General features: G+C 43.5%; 1 protein-coding gene across 3 annotated transcripts; it reads left to right on the top strand.

The window, feature by feature from the left end:
- Nucleotides 1–8: 8 nt before the first annotated feature.
- LOC143764316 (uncharacterized) lies at nt 9–25,869 on the top strand. 3 transcript variants are annotated; one of them, XM_077249751.1, is made up of 3 exons: nt 9–118; nt 21,260–21,740; nt 25,005–25,869. In XM_077249751.1, exons 2-3 carry the CDS (start codon nt 21,314–21,316, stop codon nt 25,703–25,705), a joined length of 1,128 nt encoding a protein of 375 aa, XP_077105866.1. In that variant the 5' UTR covers nt 9–118; nt 21,260–21,313; the 3' UTR covers nt 25,706–25,869. The 3 variants fall into 3 exon arrangements, with proteins under 3 accessions (XP_077105866.1, XP_077105865.1, XP_077105867.1); XM_077249750.1 differs by lacking the exon at nt 9–118 and adding an exon at nt 14,585–14,657; XM_077249752.1 differs by lacking the exon at nt 9–118 and adding an exon at nt 20,989–21,011.
- Nucleotides 25,870–27,174: the final 1,305 nt, after the last annotated feature.

Genomic DNA, 27,174 nt, shown 5'->3' with positions numbered 1-27,174 from the left:
AAAAAGGAGGGGATTAAGGATGCAAGTGCTGGAATATAGCCACGAAAAAGGAAAAGGAGAGAATTAAGGATGGAAGTGCTGCGATATAGTCATAAAGGAATAGAAGGGGATTAAGGATGTAAGTGTTGGGATTAAGGATATAAGTGTTGGAATCTAGTCATAAAAAAGGAAAAGGAGAGGATTAAGGATGGAAGTGCTCAGATATATTAAATTTTTGGTGCTCTTTCTGTATTTAGTGTATCTTTAACGGGTTGTCCAGGCAAAATAAAAAATTCAGGCAGAATAAGTGATATTCTCCTTAGGCTACTTTCACACTAGCGTTAACTGCAATACGTCGCAAATGCGTCGTTTTGCCGAAAATACGCATCCAGCAAAAGTTCTTGCTGGATACGTTTTTTCGTCATAGACTAACATTAGCGACGCATTAGCGACGCATTGCCAAACGTCGCGTCCATTTTGCGACGCTTGGGCGTGTGTTAGCGGACCGTCGGGAGAAAAAAACCTTACATGTAACGTTTTTTGCTCACGACGGTCCGCTTTTTCCGACCGCGCATGCGCGGCCGGAACTCCGCCCCCACCTCCCCGCATTTCCCCGCACCTCACAATGGGGCAGCGGATGCGTTGGAAAAATACATCCGCTGCCCCCGTTGTGCGGCGGAGACCACGCTAGCGTCGGGAACGTCGGCCCGACGCACAGCGACGGGCCTTTCCCGACGCTAGTGTGAAAGTAGCCTCAGAAACTACCGTGATCTAGCTGAGGCTACTACAAGGTTCATGGTGGGAGACGTCACCGTTCAAGCAGCATCATAACCGCTGCAGCCTTTGATTAGCCAACAAGGTCAGATGACTATGCGGTGCAGTGTTGCTGCTGCTTGAACGGTGATGTATCCCACCATGAACATAGACCACAGAACGACTTCAGATTTATCCAGTGTCAGGAGACAAGTATGTCAGTAGAACTTATGCTTTAATATACCAAGTTGTAGAAAAAAACTTTCATTTTGCCTGAACAACCCCCATTAAAGGGGCTGTTCACCTTTTGGATTTTTTAAAAATAAGCATGTTTTGGGGGCATTTTATAATGGCTCTGTGTCCATTCTGGGAAACCCAGTGTATGTCCAAGTCTCAAACCGTCAGCTTTTCATGAAGAATGGTTTTTTTTTGCATTTCTCTGTATATCGCCCTTTGCTTTTTGTAGATAGTGAACACTTCATGTTTTTGCATTTTCTATAGTATTATCCAGTGTTTGTCTAGTAGTGACTCTGCGAGGACTGGGAACACTTTACTCTATGTAGTGTATTTTATCAGAATTTTACCCATCTGAAGATTTATATACTGGAATATATGGATGGAGCTGTCGACTAATTATAACCCCGATAATATGAGGGAAGTTTTGCGCTCATTTTGAGGCATTATTAATAGAGATGAGTGAGCATTAAAATTCTCAGGTGCTCATTGCTCGAACCAAGCAATTCCTAATACTCGGATGCTCATTTCGAGTAACGAGTATAATTGGAGTCAATGGCAAATCCGAGCATTTTTCCGGGAGACCCTACAAAGAGGTCTGGGGAGCAGTGAAAGTGTTAAAATGGATGGGAAAAATGCTGAATGGAAGGAGAACAAGATGGAAAGACCTGTGGAAGCATCTCTGACTCCCAGATCGCTGCTGAGAACAATGGTGTCACACTTTTACTCTACTTTACGGACTGACCATAAAACATTCCAATTCAACGAGAAATTGCATTTTACAGGAAAAAAAATATATAAAATGTTAAGACATATTTTTCCTGTATAAAGACTTGTATGTAAGGCAAAATTTAAAAAGGATTTTTTTAAAATTATAATTTAATAAAACCCAAAGTGATTTTTTTTAATAACAAATTGGAAATGTTAGTGTAATTTATGAAGGAAGCAAGAACTGCCAAAAATGAGGGACTCAGATACACCCTGTATTAAACATAAAGGAGGGGCTAATACACATTCTGTTCAAATTGTCATGTATTCGAACTCCTACACTCATAAAGGCTATGCAAATCCTGCCAAAAATTACAAGCAGGATTGTCCATACACTCTTGAGGGCACCAACTGTATTGTCTCATTCAAATATTGTCAAGAAAGTGTAGTTGTGGTACTCCTAAAGGCTTTTGCAAAGTGCAAAGCCAATAAAAAAATTATAAGTAGAGTCATCTATATACCCCAGAAGTCAACAACTAGCAGGCCTCATTTAAATAAACAACAGTAAAAACACTTTATATGCTGCTATGATCTGGTGGTGTCTAAAAGTCGGGTCTAAGGCCGGTTTCACATTAGCGTTTTGAGGAGCTGCGGAGGGCTGCGGACTTCCTCTGTGAAGCCCCGCCCTCGGCCGCTAGCTCCGCCTACTTCTGCATGCGGCCTGCATACCTATCTTTAACATTAGATACGCAGGTCGTGTGGCTGTATGCGGATGCTTCCGCATGCGTTGTTTTGACGATGCAGCGACCAGCGTAGGACTAAGCTGGTTGCAATTTCTTTTTTTCTCCGCATCGTCAAAACGACGCATGGGGAAGCATTGACATACAGCCGCACAACCTGCGTACCTAATGTTAAAGATAGGTATGCAGGCCGCATGCAGACGTAGGTGGAGCTAGCGGTGGAGGTGTGGCCGAGGGCGGGGCTTCACAGAGGAAGCCCGCAGCCCTCCGCAGCTCCTCAAAACACTAGTGAAACTAGCCTAAGCCAGGCTTTGATCATTGTTACCAAAGTGAGCCTCTCAGCACTTTCTGTTGACAGGTGAAAGCGTCTGTCTGTCGTGACCCCCATGTGGCACTAAAAATCCGCTCAGACAGGATGCTAGCGGCAGGGCAGCACAACACCTCCAAGTCATAGAGGGACAGGTCATGTCCAGCGTTGTGACCCAATAGCTGACGGCTGCAGAGGAATTAGGATGTAGTCTGGTTTGATCAACCAAATATTGCTTGACCATCTTTCAAAACTTTTCGCTCCTTGTGAAAAATACCCGGTCATGAGAGCATGGATGCTGGGAGGGTGTCATGAAATTGGCCCAGGCATTTGACAGTGTAACCCTGCCTCTGCTGTACCTGGTGTGTGTCTCCCTCACCTCTACTCCTTGGTTGGGCAAGGAAGCTTGCACCCTGCCGCTAGTGTTGTCTGATGGGAATTGTTTCAACATATCTTCCACAATGGACTTCATCTACAGCACCATTTTAGAAGACCTCTCCGCCTCAGGAAGAAGAGTTACAAAGTTTTCCTTGCAGCGTGGGCCTGGCAGGGTGAATAACAAGTACTCTTTTTTTGTCCAAGATTAATGTAACGCAAGGGTCATGGGAAAGGCAGTTGTACAAAAAGATGGTCATATGTGTCTAGCTCTCTACATCCAACCCTGCCTCCATCTGTTCCTCCTCCCTCTCTTCCTGCTCCTTCCCCTCCTCACCCCATCCACGTAGGGGATACAGGAAAGCTCTCCACAGTGCGGCACCCCCTTACATCTCCTCCCTCATTTCTGTCTATCGGCCTAGCCGACCGCTGCGCTCTGCAAACGACTTTCGACTAACCTCTGCACTAATCCGTACCTCCCACTCCCGACTCCAAGACTTCTCCCGTGCTGCGCCAATCATCTGGAATGCTCTACCCCAAGATATTAGGACCATCCACAACTTGCATAGCTTTAGGCGCTCACTCAAAACTCATTTGTTCAGAGCGGCCTATCACGTTCCCTAATCAGTCATTTTATGTTTGTGTGTGTGTGTGTAGCCCATTCACTATCTCATCTACCCCCCACCCCCTGAAGATGGCTGGACCATCATTGTAAATACATCATTGTAAATACACACCTGTACTTTGTATCTCCCCACCTCATTGTAGATTGTAAGCTCTCACGAGCAGGGTCGTCTTATTTTGCTTTATTGCTGTATTGTTAACATTGTTACCTATGACTGTTGTGTTTGAAACTGTTAAACTGTAAAGCGCTGCGGAATATGTTGGCGCTATATAAATAAAGATTATTATTATTATTATTATTATTATTACAGGACTAAGATTCTGTGGGTACAAGCCTCTGTTGTGCTTGCCACCAGATCCTATTCAGCCTCCACCTTCTCACTGTTAAGGCCCCGTCTCACATAGCGAGATCGCTAGCGAGATCGCTGCTGAGTCACTAGTTTTGTGACGCAACAGCGACCTCCATAGCGATCTCGCTATGTGTGACACGTACCAGCGATCAGGCCCCTGCTGCGAGATCGCTGGTCGTGTCAGAATGGCCTGGACCTTTTTTTGGTCGTTGAGGCCCCGCTGACATCGCTGAATCGGTGTGTGTGACACCGATCCAGCGATGTCTTCACTGGTAACCAGGGTAAACATCGGGTTACTAAGCGCAGGGCCGCGCTTAGTAACCCGATGTTTACCCTGGTTACCAGCGTAAATGTACAAAAAAACAAACAGTACATACTCGCCTTCTGATGTCCGTCAGGTCCCTTGCCGTCTGCTTCCTGCTCTCACTGACTCCCGGCCGTACAGTGAGAAGTGAGAGCACAGCAGTGACGTCACCGCTGCGCTCTGCTCTCACTGTACGGCCGGATCTCAGTCAGAGCAGGAAGCAGACGGCAAGGGACCTGGACACCGAAAGGCGAGTATGTACTGTTTGTTTTTTTTGGTAACCAGGGTAAACATCGGGTTACTAAGCGCGGCCCTGCGCTTAGTAACCCGATGTTTACCCTGGTTACCCGGGTGCTGCAGGGGGACTTCGGCATCGTTGAAGACAGTTTCAACGATGCCGAAGTCGTTCCCCTGATCGTTGGTCGCTGGGGAGAGCGGTCTGTGTGACAGCTCCCCAGCGACCACACAGCGACTTACCAACGATCACGGCCAGGTCATATCGCTGGTCGTGATCGTTGGTAAATCGCTTAGTGAGACGGGGCCTTTACTCTGTGCTAAGCAGATGAGATGAGGCTGGGTAGTACCTCCCTCTCATGTCTTCTTCCTTTTCCATTTGGTCCACATGTAAAACTTCATGTTTAATTGTCAGTAACTACTATTTAGGTAGGTATAGAAGCGTGTTCCTTGCACTGATTATGGCTTCATCATTACTCACCATCTTTGTGGAGTCCTCATAATCTTGGAGAACCACACCAATGTCAGACATCCATGCCCACTCATTAGTTGTTATTTGCGGAGGCTGACCAGAATACCGACATGCGTGTTAGAGCTGGTATTCCACAACTGGCCTTTGCTGCTCCCAAAGCCTTGCCAGCATGTGCAGTGTGTAGTTCCAGCATGTGGGCACGTCGCACACCAGTCAGTGAGCTGCCACTTGTATGCGCTGCCACTTTAGTGCCGGAGCAGCAGCATCTGTGGGTGACGTGGAAATTGGCACTGACGTGGCATACCTTGGCCAGAATCTCTGTCAAATCTGGGTAGATTTTCAGAAAAGCTGAACTACCAAGTTGAGCACATGTACCAAGCATGGTATGTGTGTGAGCTTGCCAAGCTTCACAGCTACCACCAGGTTACGCCCATTATCATGCACAACCTTGCCTGGTTGGAGGTTCAGCTGCAAAAATACAGAACTGCCTAGTCTGCTATTAGATTTAGTAACTCTGCTGCAGTGCGCGGTTTGTCTCCTACAAAATTAGCTTCAGCAGAGCCTGCTGCTGCTTGGCTGAAGCAGTGCTGCAGAGCTTCCAGCTCATGTGGATGACATGTTCTGAGATAACACATGTGAGATGGAGGATGAGGAGGAGCAAGATGGGCTGCAGGAACTGGTGTGGGAGGTGGATAAAACCCTGATAGAAGTAGGAGCAACAATCCTTGGCATCGGTAGAATATGTGCCGTGCCAGGGTGTGACTTGGCCACAGCCTCCACAATGTTCGCAGTGTGCCATCAAGGAAATGTTGCGTCCCTAGCCACAAGCGCTTGCCACGTGACGGTCGTTTAGTGGACAACCCCAGTATCCGCGTTGGTAACGGCAGGAGTGATGTTCCTGGACACATGCTGGTACAAGGCCTATATGCCACAATGGGAGAAATAGTGGTGGCTGGGGACCGAGTATCAAGGGACCAAAGTTCTACACCTGTACCAGGCCACATTTTTATTTTTATTTAAGAGAGATGAAATTTTACCCAAATCAAGTTCTAGAGTGTATATGAGAATAGTCAATTTTGAAACAACCAAATTTCTACACCAGTAGAAGGACAATTTTTTTTTTTTTTAGAAAGCAATGAAATTTCACACAAACCAAGTTCTACAGTATATGTGTCAAGGCTCTGTTGTTAGGTGTCCCGGGACGAGGGACTCCTTCCCTGTCCCTAACGCTAGGGGCGCCCTAGCTTGCCCTGTTCCCTGGATTACTCTGATGGTGAAAACGCTGGGGCCACGTACGTTGCCTTAGCTCCTGAATCCACCCTCAGTCTGTACCCCTCCCCCCCAGGGAAGAGGGGAGTAGTAGTGTACCGTAATACGCCAACCAGACTAAAAATGCACAATGGGTGCTAGCCAGGGCCCAGATTATATAGGAGATGGGAGTGGCAACAGTGCACAGCAGAAAGCCTTTATGCAGGAAAGCTTTCAGGAGCTCTCAACTGAGCAGATTAACCCCCACACTACTAAAAGAAATCTGAATCTTTAAATATGAAGGTGACCTGCTTCTAATCAGTGCAGGAGTAGGAGAAATCAGATGCTACGGTCTTCCAGGCACTCTCTGTTGTGGTAAACCCTTGACAATATGTGACAATAGTCAACTTTTGAACAACCATATTTCTATACCTATACTAGGCCAATTTTGGATTTTATTTCAAACAAAAGAAAATTCACCCAAACCAAGTTGTAGAATAAAGTACTCCTCAATATTTGGAACAAAAATATTTTAACCCCTTAATCCCGTATGACGTACTATCCCGTCAAGGTGACCTGGGACTTAATTCCCGGTGACGGGATAGTACGTCATACGCGATCATACGTCATACGCGCCTATCGCAGCTGACATCCGGCACTATGTGCCAGGAGCGGTCACGGACCGCCCCCGGCACATTAACCCCCGGCACACCGCGATCAAACATGATCGCAGTGTACCGGCGGTATAGGGAAGCATCGCGCAGGGAGGGGGCTCCCTGCGGGCTTCCCTGAGACCCCCGGAGCAACGCGATGTGATCGCGTTGCTGCGAGGGTCTCCTACCTCCTTCCTGGCTGCAGGTCCCGGATCCAAGATGGCCGCGGCATCCGGGTCCTGCAGGGAAGGAGGTGGCTTACCGAGTGTCTGCTCAGTGCAGACGCTGGTAAGCCTGCAGCCCTCTCAGTGAGATCGGTGATCTGACAGAGTGCTGTGCACACTATCAGATCATCGATCTGTGATGTCCCCCCCTGGGACAAAGTAAAAAAGTAAAAAAAAAAATTTTCCACATGTGTAAAAAAAAAAGAAAAAAATTCCTAAATAAATAATAAAAAAAAATATATATATTATTCCCATAAATACATTTCTTTATCTAAATAAAAAAAACAAAACAATAAAAGTACACATATTTAGTATCGCCGTGTCCGTAACGACCCAACCTATAAAACTGCCCCACTAGTTAACCCCTTCAGTAAACACCGTAAGAAAAAAAAAAAAAAAAGAGGCAAAAAACAACGCTTTATTACCATACCGCCGAACAAAAAGTGTAATAACACGCGATCAAAAAGACTGATATAAATATCCATGGTACCGCTGAAAACGTCATCTTGTCCCGCAAAAAACAAGCCGCCATACAGCATCATCAGCAAAAAAATAAAAAAGTTATAGTCCTGAGAATAAAGCGATACCAAAATAATTATTTTTTCTATAAAATAGTTTTTATCGTATAAAAGCGCCAAAACATAAAAAAATGATATAAATGAGATATCACTGTAATCGTACTGACCCGTCGAATAAAACTGCTGTATCAATTTTACCAAACGCCGAACGGTATAAACGCCTCTCCCAAAAGAAATTCATGAATAGCAGGTTTTTGGTCATTCTGCCTCACAAAAATCGGAATAAAAAGCGATCAAAAACAGTCACGTGTCCGAAAATGTTACCAATAAAAACGTCAACTCGTCCCGCAAAAAACAAGACCTCACATGACTCTGTGGAGCAAAATGTGGAAAAATTATAGGTCTCAAAATGTGGAGACGCAAAAACTTTTTTGCTATAAAAAGCGTCGCTGGTTTCACACTTGCGTTTTTGTCTGCAGCGTTTTTTGCACAAAAAAACGTATGCGTTTTTCCCTATATTTTACATTGAAAACGCATGCGTTTTTTTGTACGCGTTTGGTCGCGTTTTCAAATGCATGCGTTTTTTTTCTGCATGCGTTCATTTTCAGAAATACAACCTGCAGTATTTTCTTGCGTTTTTAAGCACATGCGTTTGTTTGCGTTAAAAACGCATGCGTTTTTATCTTAAAAAAACAGAAAACACACTGAAAAGCCACCCACCACCATCAAGGTGATAAAGGGATCCAAACCCTAACCCTAACTCTACCCCTAACCTCACCCCTAACTGTTTAATGAACATTTTCTGACAGTCATAGTGCCACGTATTTAAGTGCCACGTATTTAAGTGCCACGTATTTAAGTGCCACGTAGCACGTATTTCAGTGCCACGTGTTTCAGTGCCACATATTTAAGTGCCACGTATCACGTATTTCAGTGCCACGTATCACGTATTTCAGTTGCACGTATTTCAGTGCCACGTATTTCAGTTGCACGTATTTCAGTTGCACGTATTTCAGTGCCACGTATTTCAGTGCCACGTAGCACGTATTTCAGTGCCACGTGTTTCAGTGCCACGTATTTAAGTGCCACGTATCACGTATTTCAGTGCCACGTATTTAAGTGCCACGTATTTCAGTGCCACGTATTTCAGTGCCACGTATTTCAGTCACGTTTAGGGTTAGGGTTAGGGCTAGGGTTGGAGGTAAAGTTAGGGTTGGGGCTAAAGTTAGGGTTGGGGCTAAAGTTAGGGTTAGGGTTTGGATTACATTTACGGTTTGGATTAGGGTTGGGATTAGAATTATGGGTGTGTCAGGGCTAGGGGTGTGGTTAGGGTTACCGTTGGGATTAGGGTTAGGGGTGTGTTTGGATTAGGGTTTCAGGTAGAATTGGGGAGTTTCCACTGTCCAGGCACATCAGGGGCTCTCCAAGCGCGACATGGCGTCCAATCTCAATTCCAGCCAATTCTGCGTTGAAAAAGTAAAACAGTGCTCCTTCCCTTCCGAGCTCTCCCGTGCGCCCAAAAAGGGGTTTACCCCAACATATGTGTTATCAGCGTACTCGGGACAAATTGAACAACAACTTCTGGGGTCCAAGTTCTCTTGTTATCCTTAGGAAAATAAAAATTTGGGGGGCTAAAAATCATTTTTGTGGGAAAAAAAAGATGTTTTATTTTCACGGCTCTGCGTTATAAACTGTAGTGAAACACTTGGGGGTTAAAAGTTCTCACAACACATCTAGATAAGTTCCTTAGGAGGTCTAGTTTCCAATATGGGGTCACTTGTGGGGGGTTTGTACTGTTTGGGTACATCAGGGGCTCTGCAAATGCAACGTGACGGCTGCTGACCAATCCATTTAAGTCTGCATTCCAAATGGCGCTCCTTCCCTTCCGAGCTCTGTCATGCGCCCAAACAGTGCTTCCCCCCCACATATGGGGTATCAGCGTACTCAGGACAAATTGGAAAACAAATTTTGGGGTCCAATTTATTCTGTTACCCTTGTAAAAATACAAAGCTGGGGGCTAAAAAATCATTTTTGAGAAAAAAAAAAAATTATTTTCACGGCTCTGCGTTATAATCTGTAGTGAAACACTTGGGGGTTCAAAGCTCTCAAAACACATCTCGATAAGTTCCTTTGGGGGTCTACTTTCCAAAATGGTGTCACTTGTGGGGGGTTTCAATGTTTAGGCACATCAGGGGCTCTCCAAACGCAACATGGCGTCCCATCTCAATTCCAGTCAATTTTGCATTGAAAAGTCAAATGGCGCTCCTTCCCTTCCAAGCTCTGCCATGCGCCCAAACAATGGTTTACACCCACATATGGGGTATCAGCGTACTCAGGACAAATTGCACAACATTTTTTGGGGTCCAATTTCTTCTCTTACCCTTGAGAAAATAAAAAATTGGGGGCAAAAAGATCATTTTTGTGAAAAAATATGATTTTTTTATTTTTACGGCTCTGCATTATAAACTTCTGTGAAGCACTTGGTGGGTCAAAGTGCTCACCACACATCTAGATAAGTTCCTTAGGGGGTCTACTTTCCAAAATGGTGTCACTTGTAGGGAGTTTCAATGTTTAGGCACATCAGGGGCTCTCCAAACGCAACATGGCGTCCCATCTCAATTCCAGTCAATTTTGCATTGAAAAGTCAAATGGCGCTCCTTCCCTTCCAAGCTCTGCCATGCGCCCAAACAATGGTTTACACCCACATATGGGGTATCAGCATACTCAGGACAAATTGCACAACATTTTTTGGGGTCCAATTTCTTCTCTTACCCTTGGGAAAATAAAAAATTGGGGGCGAAAAGATCATTTTTGTGAAAAAATATGATTTTTTATTTTTACGGCTCTGCATTATAAACTTCTGTGAAGCACTTGGTGGGTCAAAGTGCTCACCACACATAAAGATAAGTTCCTTAGGGGGTCTACTTTCCAAAATGGTGTCACTTGTAGGGGGTTTCAGTGTTTAGGCACATCAGGGGCTCTCCAAACGCAACATGGCGTCCCATCTCAATTTCAGTCAATTTTGCATTGAAAAGTCAAATGGCGCTCCTTCCCTTCCGAGCTCTGCCATACGCCCAAACAGTGGTTTACCCCCACATATGGGGTATCAGCATACTCAGGACAAATTGTACAACAACTTTGGGGGTCCATTTTCTCCTGTTACCCTTGGTAAAATAAAACAAATTGGAGCTGAAATAAATTTTGTGTGAAAAAAAGTTAAATGTTCATTTTTATTTAAACATTCCAAAAATTCCTGTGAAACACCTGAAGGGTTAATAAACTTCTTGAATGTGGTTTTGAGCACCTTGAGGGGTGCAGTTTTTAGAATGGTGTCACACTTGAGTACTTTCTATCATATAGACCCCTCAAAATGACTTCAAATGAGATGTGGTCCCTAAAAAAAAGTGGTGTTGTAAAAATGAGAAATTGCTGGTCAACTTTTAACCCTTATAACTCCGTCACAAAAAAAATTTTTGGTTCCAAAATTGTACTGATGTAAAGTAGACATGTGGGAAATGTTACTTATTAAGTATTTTGCGTGACATATGTCTGTGATTTAAGGGCATAAAAATTCAAAGTTGGAAAATTGCAAAATTTTCAAAAATTTCGCCAAATTTCCATTTTTTTCACAAATAAACGCAAGTTATATCGAATAAATTTTACCACTACCATGAAGTACAATATGTCACGAGAAAACAATGTCAGAATCGCCAAGATCCGTCAAAGCGTTCCAGAGTTATAGCCTCATAAAGGGACGGTGGTCCGAATTGTAAAAATTGGCCCGGTCATTAACGTGCAAACCACCCTCGGGGCTTAAGGGGTTAACTATACCAGTACAAGCAGTTTGTAAAAATTTTAACCCACTGGAATTTTCCACAAAGCATGTTAAACTGTATGGATGACTAATTGAATCAGTGAACAATATAATACCAATAAAAAATGTTGACCACGTTTTTTGAGGCTTATATACCACTGAAATGTACCCAAGAACATGTAATACTCTATGGATGAGCAATATAATACTTACCGTATATACTTGAGTATAAGCTGAGATTTTCAGCCTATTTGTTTAGCCTCTCGGCTTATATTCGAGTCATTGTCCCAGGGGGTCAGCGGGGGAGGGGGAGCGGCAGGAGCCGGTGGCTGTCACATCATGCTCGCCCCTTCCTGGCGTGGTCTCTGCACGTCCCTGCTTCTCAGATGGTCTCCGGCATCTGCAGCTCTTCCTGTGTTCAGCGGTCACATGGTACCGCACATTAAAGTAACGAATATGCACACGATTCCACTCCCATAGGCGTGGAGCACATATTCATTACTTTAATGAGCCGTATCATGTGACTGCTGAACACAGGAACAAGCTGCCAGCGCCGGAGACCATCGGAGAAGCAGGGACGTGCAGAGACCACGCCAGGAGGGGGTGAGTATGACGGGGGAGGGTGAGCCATGCGATATTCACCTGCCCCCATTCCACTGCCGGGCTCTGTCTTCCGCATCCTCTGGCTGTGACGTTCAGGTCAGAGGGCGCGATGACATGTTTAGTGCCCACCCTCTGCCTGAACAGTCACAGCCAGAGGACCTGGAAGACACAGCGGCGTACGGTGGTGGAATGGGGACAGGTGAATATCGCAAGTGCCGGGGGCCTGAGCCAGTGGGGACACCGGCACCTGGCCCCTATAGCGCGCCGCTGTCCATGCCTGCTCAGGACACCGGCACCTGGCCCCCAGAGACAAGAGATGAGTATGTAATTTTTTTTTTTAATAACAGCATGTGGGGCATATTATTCTACGGAGCATTTTATGGGGCCATCAACCTTTATGGAGCATTATATGGGGCATATTATTCTACGGAGCATCTTATGGGGCCACCAACCTTTATGAGCATTATATGGGGCATATTATTCTATGGAGCATCTTATGGGGCCATCAACCTTTATTGAGCAGCATATGGGGCATATTATTCTATGGTGCATCTTATGGGGCCATCAACCTTTCCGGAGCATTATATGGGGCATATTATTCTATGGAGCATCTTATGGGGCCATGAACTTTTATGCAGCATTATAGGGGGCATATTATTCTATGGAGCATCTTATGGGGCAATCAACCTATATGGAGCAGCATATGGGGCATATTGTTCTATGGAGCATCTTATGGGGCCATCAACTTTTATGGAGCATTATATGAGGCATATTATTCTATGGAGCATCTTATGTAACCATCATTAACCTTTTATGCAACATTATGTGAGGCATATTTTAATATGAGCATCTTATGGGCCATTATTAACCTCTTTGTGCATTATATGGGGCATATTTTTTGTATGGAGCATCTTATGAGGCCCATCATGAACTGTATGGAGCACTATATGGGGCGTATTTTGTATGGAGCATCTTATGGGGCCCATCATGAACTTTATGGAGCATTATATGGGACTCCTGATTCAATATGGATATTCAAAAACATTTAACCTACTGATGTCTCAATTAATTTTACTTTTATTGGTATCTATTTTTATTTTTGAAATTTACCAGTAGCTGCTGCATTTCCCACCCTAGGTTTATACTCGAGTCAATAAGTTTTCCCATTTTTTTGCGGCAAAATTAAGGGTCTCAGCTTATACTCGATTATATAGGGTACCTTATTTTTCGGACTATAAGAAGCACTTTTCTCCTCCAAAAATGTGGACGAAAATGAGAGGTGCATCTTATAGTCCGGATGTACCTGCTTTGGCTGTGGATGGGGAGGTGGGGGAGCAGTTTCGGCGGAGCATCGGGTCCCAGGAGGCAATAGCCAGCGGTTGTGGCTAACTCCTGTACCCGCTGCTAAAGAGAAATGAATATTCACTGCATTTCACACCCTAGGCCTCTTATTCATTATACTGTGCACACACAGGACTGGACAAACACTCTCTCCCTCCAATATGTCGGGTGGCGTCTGTCCTTTTATAACCCCTGATGATGTCACATGGCCAGCCAATCACAGTAATGCCACAACCAAGATGGCTACGGCATTACTATGACTCACAGGCAATTCCCGCATGCTTATTGGCTGTGTAACAGGCGCCAGACATGTTGGGCGGGAATTCGTGTTTCACATTGAGCATCGCCCATTGCTAGCCGAGTAATGAGTACATCCGAGCACCGTGATACTTGACTGATAACCGAGAACAAAAGCTCTTTCACTTATCACTAATTATTATATAAGGTCTGGGAGTTATACTCGGTAATTTCCAGCTTCACTGCAAAATAATGGTGCAAAAAAAAAAGCCATAAAAGCTTAAATCATCCCCCTGTTCTCCAATTAAAAATAAAGAAATGTAAAAAAATGAATAAATAAATTTAAAAAAATTAACTTACATTTGGTATCACAACGTCTGAACTATCGAAATATAAAATTGTTTCATCCATACGGTAAATGTCATTATAAAAAAACTTTATTGTCTCTGCACCTCTCACAAAAAAATGCTATAAAAACTATTCAAAATACAGAACAGTACAAATAGAAACAGCAGCCAAAAACAGGTCTACAAACAGCTCCATTCAAGGCAAAAAATAAGACAATGGCGTCACAAACCAAAGTTACTGAAAAGGTTGAAAAAAAAAGAACAATACAAGTTTGGAATCACCGTAACTCATCCCACAGAAAATAAGCCCTGATACGTCTATGTCTGCGGGGAAATAATGTTCTGGTGCTCGGAAAATGTGAACATTCTAAAGCTAAGTACAAATGGATGTCAATTTGATTTATTATAAATATGGAATAATAAAAAAAATGCAAAATTGAAAATTAAAAAGTATGTATTAAGAATAAAAATGTTCTTTTACTAAAGGGTTAAGGAGAATCCTCTGGGTGTGGACAATTATTATGTCCTGACTCATTCTGACCGAAAGTGAAAGCGAAGGGTTTTCCTTCAGCTCCAACAAGCAGGCGACCACGTAAGTTTAGCTTGGATTGTGGAGTACAAGTTTTTTTAGTTAAATGAGGGGTGGGAGTGTGTGATTGTATATGAACTACAACCCCCAGCATTGCACGCTTTACTATAGAGAGTTATGCCCTGAGATGTTTTGTCATTGGATGTCAGGATCCCAGAAACTGTATGTCAGACCATTCGTTATAATGCAGAATTCCCGCCAGTAAGGGATCAGCTGTTCTGACGCCTGGGGCGGGGGGATGAGAATACGCCCCTAGACCTGTGAACTCCTGGAGTTTATTTTACCATATGATGCTCTGAAATAGAAAATATAAAATTCCAAATAAAGTGAAATAATGAAAAAATAAACTCAATTCCGACATTGTTTTAAGGTTTTATTCTTAGAGCCTTCATTGTATGATACAATGAGTTGGTAGCGCAATTCCCCAGGCAGTACGATTACAACAATACCAAAGTCGTGTTGTTTTTTGTTTTGCTTTTTAACCCCCTCACAACATTAGATGTATATTTATGTCATAGTTTGGGTCCTTGCCTGTAATGCTGGCTCGCACACACATCTTTACCCGCACATGATGACTGATTTTATCAGCCATCATGTGCCTTTAACAGTGGCAGGTAGAGTGAAGCTCCACCCATTGCTGTTAAGCAGTGAAATCCCACTGTCAATCACTGAAAGCGGGATTTAATAAGCACCGGCCGGAAGCACATCACAAATCGCTCCCATAGGTGCCTCTGTAACGTGACCAATGAATTAACATGACACCCGTCCCTATCATGACAATCCTCCTGTGAAAGCCGTCTCGCAGCTGTCATTCATAGGGGATCATGATTTCTGCTATGTATAGTACAAGTGATTAGATAATCGCAGCTTCAAGTCGCCTAAGAGGGTTAATAAGGGGGCATCCTCTACGTCTGGAGGAAAGAAGGTTTAAGCATAATAACAGACGCGGATTCTTTACTGTAAGAGCAGTGAGACTATGGAACGCTCTGCCGTATGATGTTGTAATGAGTGATTCATTAATTAAATTTAAGAGGGGACTGGATACCTTTCTGGAAAAGTATAATGTTACAGGGTATATACCCTAGATTCCTTGATAAGGCGTTGATCCAGGGAACTAGTCTGATTGCCGTATGTGGAGTCGGGAAGGAATTTTTTTCCCCATGGTGGAGTTACTCTTTGCCACATGGGTTTTTTTTGCCTTCCCCTGGATCAACATGTTAGGGCATGTTAGGTTAGGCTATGGGTTGAACTAGATGGACTTACAGTCTTCCTTCAACCTTAATAACTATGTAACTATGTAACTATGTAATAAATTCAGTGAAAAGAAAAAAAAAGTGTTAAAAAATACGAAACATTTTTAAAGAAAAACGCAAAAGTTCAAATCACCCCCCTTTTGCCCCATTAAAAATATCACAATAATAAAAAAAATACACATATTTAGTGTCGCTGAGTTCGTAAAAGTCCATATTAAGATTTAAAATAAATGAATCTGATTAGTAAAAGGCGTAACAAAAAAAAAAAAAAAAGCCAGAATTACCTTTTTAGGTCAACGCAGCATTGCAATAAAATGCAGTAACAGGCGATCAAAATATCATACCTACCCCAAAATGGTATCAGTAAAAGCGTCAGCTCAGGGCACAAAAAATAAGCGCTCATCCAGCCCCAGATCCTGAATAGTTAAAATGATACAGTTCTCGGAAAGTGGCAACATAATGGGAAAAAAAAAATCTTAGATATTTCTGATTTTTTTTTACCACTGCTATAAAAAAAATACCTACACATGTTTGATATCTGTGTACTCGTACTGACCAGAAGAATCATATTTCCAGGTCAGTTTCACAATATCTGGAGCACCCCCATGGGCAAGGGGTACTCGGTACCGGGTCCTGCGGTTCACAGGGGGATGTCACGGTGGCTGACCCGGTCCGTGGCCCTCGGGAGGTCCGTTATAAAAAAGGAAAGGTCTTTAAAGGGATAAGGTTCGTGATGCCACTTGTGGTATTCGGTCAGGGTGACCGACGCTGCTTAGGGGTCCGCTGGGGTGATGTTATGGCAGCTAGATGGTATACCTTCCCACAGGTGAAGTATGTCCCCAGGGCTTCCCAGAGTGTAGATGGTGAATGGTGAGAGGCGCAGTGAAGAACGAGGACACAAGGTTGCAGTCTCTTTACCTTTTACTGAAGTTTCAGCATCCACAGTCCAGAGCACAGACCACAGGGCAGGCAGAGTCTGTCTGGTTTGGAAGCAAATCCAAAGTCCCCTTATCCAGGTGGAAATCAGTAGTCTTCCCCAAACGTCTGGGTGTTGTAGTACCTTATTGCTGAGCCTCTCATAAGGTCCTCACAACTGTTCTAGATGTTCTAGATGTTGTGTCACTCTCTGTCCCCCAGATGGATAGGACAAACCCGTATGACCGGTGGTGTGAGACTTTTTACAGGGACTCTATCATGCCCCAGCCTCTCGTGGGTGCCACCTTGCCTCCTGGGTATAGGGCGGGCAGGTAACGTGGAATTAGCTGTCCTGCCGGTCTCTGGAGCAAGGCATAAAGAAATGTTGCTCCCTTGGTGTTCCGGCTACCGGGATCCTGCGCCTCAGAAGGAGGCAGCCTGTGCAGGGCAGAACTCCTTCTGGTTTCCTCTCCTTTTGCTATGACCTCTTCTCGCTCTCTACAATACAGTTCGCTGTTCGTGTCTCTTTATGGAAGCTGCCGCACATGGGGCAGGCGCTGCTCCGTGGCCTTCTGTCACTGCATATCCTGAGCATGGTAAATAAAAAAGCCAAAAAACAATTGAAAAGTTATAATTTTTTTGCAATTTCAACGCACTTGGAATATTTTTCCAGCTTTCTGGAGCATCACATGATAACATGAATGGTGTCATTGAAAAGTACTTACGGCTATGGGGACGGGAAGATGAAAAAAGTTATGGCTCTAGGAATAAGGAGAGGAAAAAACGGAAACACGCAAGGTCATGAAGGGGTTACGTGGTGGAAGAGAATTTCTAAACTTTGTAAAAGTGATAAAACATGATGATTATTGTGAACTTTTCGCAGCATTCCTCTGTACTGTGCCATGACTTGGCTGTGTTCCTATGTTCATCTCAGCAGATGAAAGGAAACGCGGGGGAATGAAAGCTAAATGTAAAAGGGATCAAAACTGGTTAAAAAAAATAACAACAAGAGATGCTCCTCTTCACAGATCCCCCCGCCTCTGCTCCACATCTCCTCGGATATCATTTACTGATTGATTGGATTAGAAGTGATTTACTGTACAATGTTCTGAACAAGTTACAATACAATTATATTTTTGGCACAATCTGTAAGGTCACTGCATTTGTCATGTCAGTCCACACACAGGTAATGTTTGCATATGTATCAAAGGTGGTGGACAGTGGGCACATTTGAAATCGTAGCTCATAAATCATTAAAGCCTATGGACACTTTTGACAAAGAAAAAATAATTTTATATAAGATAGTGGTTGCCATTAATTAAAAAAATTGCACTAAATTTAAGTCTTCATTCTTCACTCTTTGCTTCAATGCCAGACTCTTAATATGCAGATTACAGACTGATGAAATTTACTTTTTTTTCTCTTGTGGGAATGTCTCTCCCAGTAATGTAGGCTGGATGTGAGATCTGTGTGTCTCTCCCAGTAATATAGGCTGGATGTGAGATCTGTGTGTCTCCCAGTAATATAGTCTGGATGTGAGGTCTGTGTGTCTCTCCCAGTAATATAGGCTGGATGTGAGGTCTGTGTGTCTCTCCCAGTAATATAGGTTGGATGTGAGGTCTGTGTGTCTCTCCCAGTAATATAGGCTGGATGTGATATTTGTGTGTCTCTCCCAGTAATATAGGCTGGATGTGAGATCTGTGTGTCTCTCCCAGTAATATAGGATGGATGTGAGGTATATGTGTCTCTCCCAGTAATATAGGCTGGATGTGAGCTGTGTGTTTCTCCCAGTAATATAGGCTGGATGTGAGCTGTGTGTCTCTCCCAGTAATATAGGCTGGATGTGAGATCTGTGTGTCTCTCCCAGTAATATAGGCTGGATGTGAGATCTGTGTGTCTCTCCCAGTAATATAGGCTGGATGCGAGCTCTGTGTGTCTCTCCCAGTAATATAGGCTGGATGTGAGGTCTGTGTGTCTCAACCAGTAATATAGGCTGGATGTGAGGTCTGTGTGTCTCAACCAGTAATATAGGCTTGATGTGAGCTCTGTGTGTCTTTCCCACTAATATAGGATGGATATGAGGTCTGTGTGTCTCTCCCAGTAATATAGGCTGGATGTGAGGTCTGTGTGTCTCAACCAGTAATGTAGGCTGGATGTGAGCTCTGTGTGTCTCAACCAGTAATATAGGCTTGATGTGAGCTCTGTGTGTCTTTCCCACTAATATAGGATGGATGTGAGGTCTGTGTGTCTCTCTCAGTAATATAGGCTGGATGTGAGGTCTAGGTGTCTCTCCCAGTAATATAGGCTGGATGTGAGCTGTGTCTCTCCCAGTAATATAGGCTGGATGTGAGCTCTGTGTGTCTCTCCCAGTAATGTAGGCTGGATGTGAGCTCTGTGTGTCTCAGTAACATAGGCTGGATGTGAGCTCTGTGTGTCTCTCCCAAGTATATGGGCTGGATGTGAGGTTTGTATGTCTCTCCCGGTAATATAGGCAGGATGTGAGGTCTGTGTGCCTCTCCCAGTAATATAGGAAGGATGTGAGGTTTGTCTGTCTCTTCCAGTAATATAGGCTGGTGGTGAGCTATGTGTCTTTCCCAGTAATATAGGCTGGATGTGAGCTCTGTGTGTCTCTCCCAGTAATATAGGCTGGATGTGAGCTCTGTGTGTCTCTCCCAGTTATATAGGCTGCATGTGAGGTTTGTATGTCTCTCCCAGTAATATAGGCTGGATGTGATGTGTTTGTCCAAGGAATATAGGCTGGATGTGAGGTATGTGTGCCTCTCCCAGTAATATAGGAAGGATGTGAGGTTTGTCTGTCTCTTCCAGTAATATAGGCTGGTGGTGAGCTATGTGTCTCTCCCAGTAATATACGTTGGATGTGAGCTCTGTGTATCTCTCCCAGTAATATGGGTTGGTGGTGAGCTATGTGTCTCTCCCAGTAATATAGGCTGGATGTGAGGTATATGTGTCTCTCCCAGTAGTATAGTCTGGATGTGAGCTGTGTGTGTCTCTCCCAGTAATATAGGCTGGATGTGAGTTGTGTCTCTTCCAGTAATATAGACTGGTGGTGAGCTGAGTGCGTCTCTCCCAGTAATATAGGCTGGATGTGAGCTCTTTGTGTCTCTCCCAGTAATATAGGCTGGATGTGATGTCATGTGTCTCTCCCTATAATATAGGCTGGTTGTGAGCTGTGTGTCTCTTCCAGTAATATAGGCTGGATGTGAGGTCTGTGTGGCTCTCCCAGTAATATAGGCTGGATTTGAGGTCTGTGTCTCTCCCCCAGTAATATATATTCTGGATGTGAGCTCTGTGTGTCTCTCCCAGTAATATAACTTGGATGTGAGGTCTGTGTGTCTCTCCCAGTAATATAAGTTGGATGTGAGGTCTGTGTGCAGATCTCATCCTTCAACCAAAACAAAGACAAATTGTAAAGTCAGGGTGAAAGCAGTTATTTGGAGAGGATTGGTGAGAAAATATAGTCTTGTTGTTTGGGAGAGATAGGAGATAATAATCTTTATTTATATAGCGCCATTCCGCAGCGCTTTACAGTTTAAAATGAAATGTTTTGAGAATTGCTATTCCAGGTAGGGCATTGCTACAACATTTCTTAACTGGGTTCTATAGAAAAAAACAAGAGTTTCATTTTGCTAAAGATTTAGGGACAAATCCCCCAAGAAACCATAGCAATTTACAAGATGCACAGCATGCTTCTCTCTATAATGCTAAGTGAATACTGATTATGCCGTTAACCATTATTACTGCCATATGTATTGCAAGAAAACCAGGTAGTACAGGGTTAAGTCCTAGCTTTGCAGAATTTGATTATATGCACCTGCCAAGCTTTTTTACTAGAACCGGGACCTGTGGTCACTAGGTATGTCAGTCTGCTGAATGGAGAAGAGTCGAGTGTGCAGCTGGTGAGTGACCAGCCAAAATGTGAGCTGTAGCTGAGAGATGTGTCAAGGTTTCTCTCTGAATAGAGACTGCATTGGGCAGCTAGAAAAGCTAAGCAGTCTGTGTGATGGAGCTGCAGAGTAACATGTGGAAGCTGCAGCCTGTTCAGTGTGAACAGAGTTGAACACTTCTATTTAGCGCAGGTGCTCCGGCCGGAGGGCATGCTGAGACTGGTAGAATTGGACCTCTTCTGTCAATGAAGTTTTCTCCTGGAGAAGGACTGTAATCTGTTCTGGTGAGCCCTCAGTGACATATATGTGCTACTGAATGATCTGTTTATTTGCTCTGATACCTTTGTGCCCAGAAGAGGCTGTTTTTGGTTTTGAATCCCTTGGAGTTTTATGAAAGCAAAAACTGCACGTCTGGGCCAAACCACTTACCTGTGTGATTGCTACCAAATGTTCACCTGACAGCGTGAATCGCTACACTATATATACCGTAATTTTCTGCCACATTACATAACCCATTTGTTGCATCCCACAGGAAAAGTCACCGGTCTGTACCACAGCCATCAACAAAGCAGAACAGGAGGAAAGCATGGCTGTCCCCGGGGTCAGTGGAACAATCACAATACAAACACCCAAGAAAAAAAAAGAAAGGTTTAGTGATGCCGAGAACCAGAAACTCCTAGACACAATCCTAGCGCACGTTGAGAAACTCTTTGGGCCTAAACCAGTCAATGCATCTGGCAGAGCAGCCATCTGGGATAAGGTGGTGAAGGAGGTTAATAAAGTAGGTGGCATGAGGCGCACAGTCCAAGAATGCAAGAAGAGATGGAATGACTATAGGAGGAAAATCAAGCAAGTTATTGATAATGTGAAGGAGCAGTCGTGGATGGGTGGCCCGACAGTGCCTCTTTCCGATGTCTTAACCAAACGACAACTAAGGATCGCTCAGTTTTTTAAATTGGATGCCAGTGACGCCAAAAGAAATAAAACGCATCATGAATCTTCATCGGATATCGGTAAATATATCATAACGTCGTCACTCATGGTCATGACCAAAGACAAAATATTGAAGATGTTGGGTTGTCCAGCACTGAGACAGTTGTTGACCTGACTTCTGCTATATCTATCACAACTGTAAAGTGGTTTCCCAATCTCAATAAGTGATGGTATTCGCTAATACATGCCACCAATTTGTGATACCTATGGGTCCGAACTCTCCTGACAATGAAACGACAGCAGTTCTGGTTCACCACTGGGTCCCATTTACAGCTTTCCTGTGACCGGCTACCCTCGAGGGCCATAGAAATGCAATTTTTCAAAACAATCAGACATTTTTTTTCTAATCTTGCACAATTCCTAAAATGGATTGTAAAGGGCTGCTCCACTTCTCTTATATTAAGGACCTTTTCTTAAGGTGATCATTAATATCAGATCAGTGGGGACTTGTTGAGGGAGGATCTAAATTGATCCTTCACGGTTAACTCAGTGATTTCCAAACTAATCTACAGGGCATTGCCGGCAACTGAAAATGACGAGACGGAGACGTATGTCTCTGTATGGGGGATCGAGCAGATCTCTGGCCCCCGTTTTATTGTGTATCGCTTTTCATAATCATAGAAATTATACTTCAACCAATCAGCATAAGAACACGCTCACAGTTCTTAACCTATAAGAATGCAGGAAAAACTTAACCTATGAGGATACAGAAAAACCGGAAACTACATATATGGTCATATCTTCTTGGCATAGAAAAACACATACAAAGGGTATGTGTCCACGTTCAGGATTGCATCAGGATTTGGTCAGGATTTACCATCAGTATTTGTAAGCCAAAACCAGGTGTGGGTGATAAATGCAAAAGTGGAGCATATGTTTCTATTATACTTTTCCTCTAATTGTTACACTCCTGGTTTTGGCTTACAAATACTGATGAAAAATCCTGACCAAATCCTGATGCAATCCTGAACGTGGACACATACCCTAACAGGTGCCTCAGTCTTGTATAGCGATACATCCCCGTGTCCCTTCCCTGGCTCGAGTCAGAAGACTCAAGGTCTTTATACCAATTATGAACCATGGCCTAGTTGAATAACAGACTTATGAACAGAGAGATAAAGTTACTTCATGGCAGCTAATTAAATAACAGAATTTATCTTTAAGCAAAAAGAAAATGGAGTCGAAAAGCACAAAATGGAGAATCTTTCTTAATTTCTTCCTTCACAGACTGACACCCAGCACCCCCATCAATCAGCTGTTTTTGGCGCCAGCAGGGGACGGATGTTAGCAGTTGTCAAGCTGAACAGCTCCGACAATTGTGCAGCGACTACTGCCAGGTACTACAGATCTACTCCTTTTCACCAGGCAGCGGCCACTACACTGTTGACGGGCTGTGCTGTTCAGCTTGACAACTGCTAACAACCTGGTTCTGCCAGAACAGCTGATCAGTGGGGGTGCGGGTGGGGAACTCCAACAATCTGATATTGATGACCTATCTTGAGGAAAGGTTTTTAATATAATAGTGGAGCAACCCTTTAAATAACTCCAAGACTATAATACATATATTTTTTTTCTCATTTTGTTTTTATTTTAGCGTAAACTTTTTCAGATAATTCACTAAAACTAACAGGAAACCTAGACATGAATGATTAGATTAATTTAGGGTTTGTCAAACTCAAATACACGGGGCCAAAATTAAAAGCTTGGACAAAGTCGCAACCAACCTTGATATTTAGTAAAAAAAAAAATGACTTCAATTCAGGAAGTTTTTCTTTATCATCAAGTATAACGATTAACTTTTTGTCCATACAGTATAATGGCCATAAAAAGTTTTCCATACAGTATAATGGACCCTGCATTGCTTTCCATACAGTATAATGGCCTCACATAGTCCTCCAAACAGTATAATGTACCCACCTAATGCTCCATACAGTATAATGTGCTCCATACACTATAATGTCTAACACACAATGCTCCATACAGAATAATGGCACAACATAGTGTTCCATGCAGTATAATGGCCCCACATAATGCTCCATACAGTATAATGGCCACCACACAGTGCTCCATACAGAGTGGCACAACATAGTGCTCTATGCAGTATAATGGCCCCACATAATGCTCCATACAGTATGTGCTCCACATAGTGATCCATACATTATCATGGCCACCACACAGTGCTCCATACAGAATGGCACAACATAGTGCTCCATGCAGTATAATGGCCCCACATATTGCTCCATACAGTATAATTTGCCCAACACACCACTCTATACAGTAAAATGTTCTACACACAGTGCTGCATACAGTATGGCACCACTTAATGCTCCATACAGTATAATGGCCCCACATAATGCTCCATACAGTACAATGTGCTCACATTAAAAAAAAAAAAAAATACTCATCTCAGCTCTTTCCCCCACTACTTCAGTCTCTTCATGATGTCTTCCGGGTGTCTTCCAATCCTCTGCACATCTTGGTACAGCGAGCATGTTGTAATGACGTCATCATGCCCGCCCTGCTTGAGAAGTCATATGCAGAGGAGGAATGATGAGAGAGGGAGCGTCAGCTGATGTTCACTCCTCCATTATGGCTTTCAACTGTATTGTTCAAAGTGCAATGACAGGTGGGCCAAATATACTTAGGGCACCTGCCAGGCCTCGTGGGCCAAATATACCGTACTTACTGTGTGGGCCAGAGTTTGAGATATGTGGATTAAATAATCTCTTAGGCTTATGCATAAGGATTTTTGGCCATATTGGTAATCCGTGACTCCCGGACTAGAACCCTCTTCCTACCTGGCAGCATCGACCTCTTCTGATTTGTACTACCTACTGCCGGTAGGTAGTAGGAGGTTCACCAAGATCAGTCCGTGGCAGTTGAACCTATCGACATGGCCGCTGCACTATGGTCCTGCAAATCTTTCTGCGCAACTCTAATAAATTTAATTTCTCTCCCCCAATAAAGGTTATACCCCTACTGATCACTTCCATTTTGACTGTTGACATCCTACACCTTAGCCAATGATTTGTCCAACTGAAGACTGGGCAGTGGGGGGAGGCTCCTGCTGCCGCCATACATGGGTCAGTGAAAAAGACGAAGCGAGACAAGGCTGAGATCCCGAGACCCAACAAGATTATTTTTTATATATTATCAATTCTAAAATGAGACATAATACAATTGAAAAGGAGATTAATGGACGAAGGGCAGGGATATTTTTTGTTTACTGTTCTTTTAAAGCAATACACTATGCTAATCCATTACTTTGCATTTGTTTCATTTAGGAGAATGTGTTTCATCTAATGACTTTGCGCTGTCCTCCAGCTTTATCATCGAGTCTGATGATGAAATAATGCCCAGCCAGAACAAACCCCTTCTGCCAATGACTTGCTTACCAAGTACCAGCCATCAGGATAAGTTCATTTCTCAGTCTCACGAGGAGCCTCAGGCTGCAAAAAAAACAAGAGATCCTCCTAGCAATACCAAGGCAGCAGAAAAGCCCATACCGCCATATACTGCCACCGAGTCCCAACTACTATTGGAGACTCAGATGGATCAGTTAGCGGCTCAGCAAAAGGATATGATGGAGGCGTTAAAAGGCATTCAGAAGACTGCGACCGAGAGTCTGAACGTCCAGAACAAAATGTACAACCTTGTAAAGGTCAGCTTTCTAGAGTTGCAGAAAACTCTTCTATCCGGTCAGAGGACGTCGCGTGATCGCAGTGGGATCTTGGAACTCAGTCTGAACAGTCTCCACGCTAAACTGGACGAGATGAACAGCGCCCTGAGAGTCCAACAGCTTCAAGAAATGATGTCCAGTGATGAGTCAGAGCTGAGCGGCACACAAGAGATCAGATCTACTCCTACCACTGCGTACACACCAGCAGCAATGTCTACTCCTACCAATACTCAAGCAAGGAAGAGGCCATCGGACCAGTCCGCTTCACCGATGGATTCAATGAAAAAGAAAAAAATATCAAAATGAAAGTCATAAATAAAAAAAATGAAAAGGAAGGGATTAGGGGTGGAAGTGCTGGGATATAGTCACAAAAAAAGGAGGGGATTAAGGATGAAGGTGCTGGAATATACATTTTTGTGCTTTTTCTGTATTTAGTGTATCTTTAAGGGGTTCTACAGGCAAAATAAAAATGTATCTGGCACCTTGGTATGATAAAAATAACAACAATATTCACCTCGGCACTCTCCTGGACGTAGCTTAGGCAGCTCCATGGTCTAGGTTCATGATTTGAGACATCACTGTTCAAGCAGCAGGACCGCTGCAGCTTGTGATTAGTCGCCAAAGTCAGGTGACTTCCGCAATGCATCAAGATATCACCTGACCACTGCAGCCAATCATAGGCTGCAGCGGTCCTGATGCTGCTGCTTAAACAGTGACATCTCCCTACTGCAGTAAACACAGTGTTTATCCAGTGTCAGGAGACAAGTATTGCATTGTTTGTTATAATTTAATATACCAAACTGTAGAGAAAACTTTCATTTTGCCCAAACAACCCCTTTAAGGGGGTTGTCCACCTTTGGGGATATTTACAGAAAACGCATCTTTTTGAGGCTAATAACCATTTTTATAATTGGTTTATAACAAAAATTTTGCACTGTTTACCTCTTATAACCCCAGTTTTGCATTATCTATCGCACCCTGCTAAATGAGTTAACTGAGGAACCATCAGTGAGCTTGTTTTGATGGGCTGACTAGTCTGCAGCTCTTTTATGGCTTTTTCTGAGCTCCTCTCAGCTCTTTTATGACCACAGACATCAAAACTGTACAGGTGCGAAAAAGAATGTAAAAGCAAAACGTTGCAAATTATTTAACAAAACCCAAAGGCAAACTTTTTTAAATTTATTTATTTATTTTAAATGTCTCGATTGTTTGACAATCCTTTTAAGTATCAGAGGTTATTTCTGGGCAGGTTAACATTATATCTTCTAGCTTTACTTTTGTGGTGGAGGCAAACCTTGGACACTTGGGCCCAAATATATTTTGGGACAGAAATCTACCGTACTTCGCTCCTATATAAATTTAGACAAATGTGTTATTGGTCCTAATGCACCAACAGGAACAGATGCTTTTTGCCTCACTACCAGCAGGGGGCCCTGTATAATTCAATGGTTATTCACATATACGGTGCAGAAACGGATCTGTCTCCAATCAGGTAAAACCCAGTGTATGTCCGGCTCTGAAACCAACAGCTTTTTATGGTTAAGGGTCTTTTTTTGCATTTCTCTGTATATCGTCCTTTTTTTTGTGGATATTGAACACCATGTTTTTGCACTTTCTTTGGTATCCTGTGTCTTTCCGGTGGTGACTCTGCGAGGACCAGGAAGACGGTAACACTTTACTCCGTGTAGAGGAACATATGGATGGAGCCGTGGACTCATTATAATCCCGCTAATACGAGGGAATCGATTTTGCGTCTTCTTCTGATGCATTATTAT

The sequence above is a fragment of the Ranitomeya variabilis genome, chromosome 4 (genome assembly GCF_051348905.1).
Source record: "Ranitomeya variabilis isolate aRanVar5 chromosome 4, aRanVar5.hap1, whole genome shotgun sequence".
NCBI classification, from domain to species: Eukaryota; Metazoa; Chordata; class Amphibia; order Anura; family Dendrobatidae; genus Ranitomeya; species Ranitomeya variabilis.
Note: the sequence above shows the minus strand (reverse complement) of the source record. Positions and strands in the feature narration are given on the sequence as shown.